The following is a 1496-nucleotide window of genomic DNA, read 5'->3' as shown; positions in this document are numbered from 1 at the left end:
CAGCAGCAGCAGCAGCAGCAGCAGCAGCAGCAGCAGCAGCAGCAGCAGCAGCAGCAGCAGCAGCAGCAGCAGCAGCAGCAGGTACTTGCGAATGTGGGCGCTCAAGCGGTGGCTGTAAACCGCAAACTCCTTTCCAAAAGTTGTGGGGCTCGCGGGCTGGCCATGAGTCCTTGCGAGGAGCGGCGTTGCTGCGTGCTGCAGTTCAAACCCTAAACCCTAAACCCTAAACCCTAAACCCTAAACCCTAAACCCTAGGCCCTGTTGTGCGGAAACAGCGGGCAGACGCGGCTGGCGGCGGCTGCGCAGCCGCAGGGTGGGAGGCTTAGCGCGGGGCGGCGCAGGCCCGGCAGCAACGGTTTAGGGTTTAGGGTTTAGGGTTTAGGGTTTAGGGTTTAGGGTTTAGGGTTTGCCTGGGCGGCGAGGGTTTGGAGCCTGCGGACAATGGCCCGCATTTGCGGCAGCAGCACTTCTTGCAAAACCCTTTTCGTCATTAAAGAATAAGCGACGCTATTAACGTCTTCGCTGGTGAGTAAAATGTGCAGCAGTTCTTGCAGGCTGGCCAGCGAGCAAACCCTCGCCACCCGCTCCTGCACCAAACCCTAAACCCTAAACCCTAAACCCTAAACCCTAAACCCTAAGCCTCCGCCCGAGCCCCGCGGCCCCGCCGCAACCCTCCACGCCCCCAAACCCTGCCTCGACGCGAAAACCCGGGAGCCAAACCCCCCAGCTGGAAGCCCCGCGAGAGTGCAAACCCTAAACCCTAAACCCTAAACCCTAAACCCTAAACCCTAAACCCTAAACCCTAAACCCTCGTACTCTGAGGTAATACTCCACAGCCTTCACGTCGTGCTTCGTCTCTTTTTCTATTTCCAAAATCCTTTCCAAGTTTTCGTCTGTCACTTCGTAAAGGGGCTCCAAGTCGCCTGCAGGCCCGCAGGCGCAACTAGGGTTTAGGGTTTAGGGTTTAGGGTTTAGGGTTTAGGGCTGGGTGCTGGGAGGCGTTAGAGCGCACGCTGCTGTTCCGCCGTCAAAGGCACTTTGGGGTGGACGTTGGCGACGAAGAACTCCAGCCACTTGAGCTGCGCGCAAACCCCAAACCCTAAACCCTAAACCCTAAACCCTAAACCCTAAACCCTAAACCCTAAACCCTCGCGAGTAAACCCTCACCTCGACGTACACGCGCAGCCGCATCAACTGGCAGTCCCCCCAAACCCTCCGCAGCTCTTCTGTGGCGCTGCGGTATCTTCCATCAAGGGGGCAGAGGTTGTTGAGGAGGTTCATTTTCTAGGGTTTAGGGTTTGCGCGAGGGTTTGCGGCGAGGGTTTGCGGCGAGGGTTTGCGGCCCCGGGGCTAGGGTTTAGGGTTTAGGGTTTAGGGTTTGGCGCCCGCAGCTTCCTGTCGCGTTCTGAGGCACGCAGAGAAGAGCCACGAGCGCCCGCGAGGGTTTGGGATTCGGGCTAGGGTTTAGGGTTTCGCTAGGGTTTAGGGTTTCGCTA

General features: G+C 58.3%; 1 protein-coding gene across 1 annotated transcript; it reads right to left on the bottom strand.

The window, feature by feature from the left end:
- Positions 1 to 101: 101 nt before the first annotated feature.
- Positions 102 to 1281, bottom strand: ENH_00009790 (adenylosuccinate lyase, putative; the record flags this gene model as incomplete). Its single annotated transcript, XM_013584194.1, has 5 exons — positions 102 to 188; positions 441 to 587; positions 817 to 923; positions 1013 to 1079; positions 1168 to 1281. 5 exons carry the CDS (start codon positions 1279 to 1281, stop codon positions 102 to 104), a joined length of 522 nt encoding a protein of 173 aa, XP_013439648.1.
- Positions 1282 to 1496: the final 215 nt, after the last annotated feature.

The sequence above is a fragment of the Eimeria necatrix genome, genomic scaffold (genome assembly GCF_000499385.1).
Source record: "Eimeria necatrix Houghton genomic scaffold, Enh_scaff1294, whole genome shotgun sequence".
In the NCBI taxonomy this organism is placed as follows: Eukaryota; Apicomplexa; class Conoidasida; order Eucoccidiorida; family Eimeriidae; genus Eimeria; species Eimeria necatrix.
The sequence above is the reverse complement of the archived record's forward strand: the minus strand, read 5'-3'. Positions and strand labels throughout refer to the sequence as shown.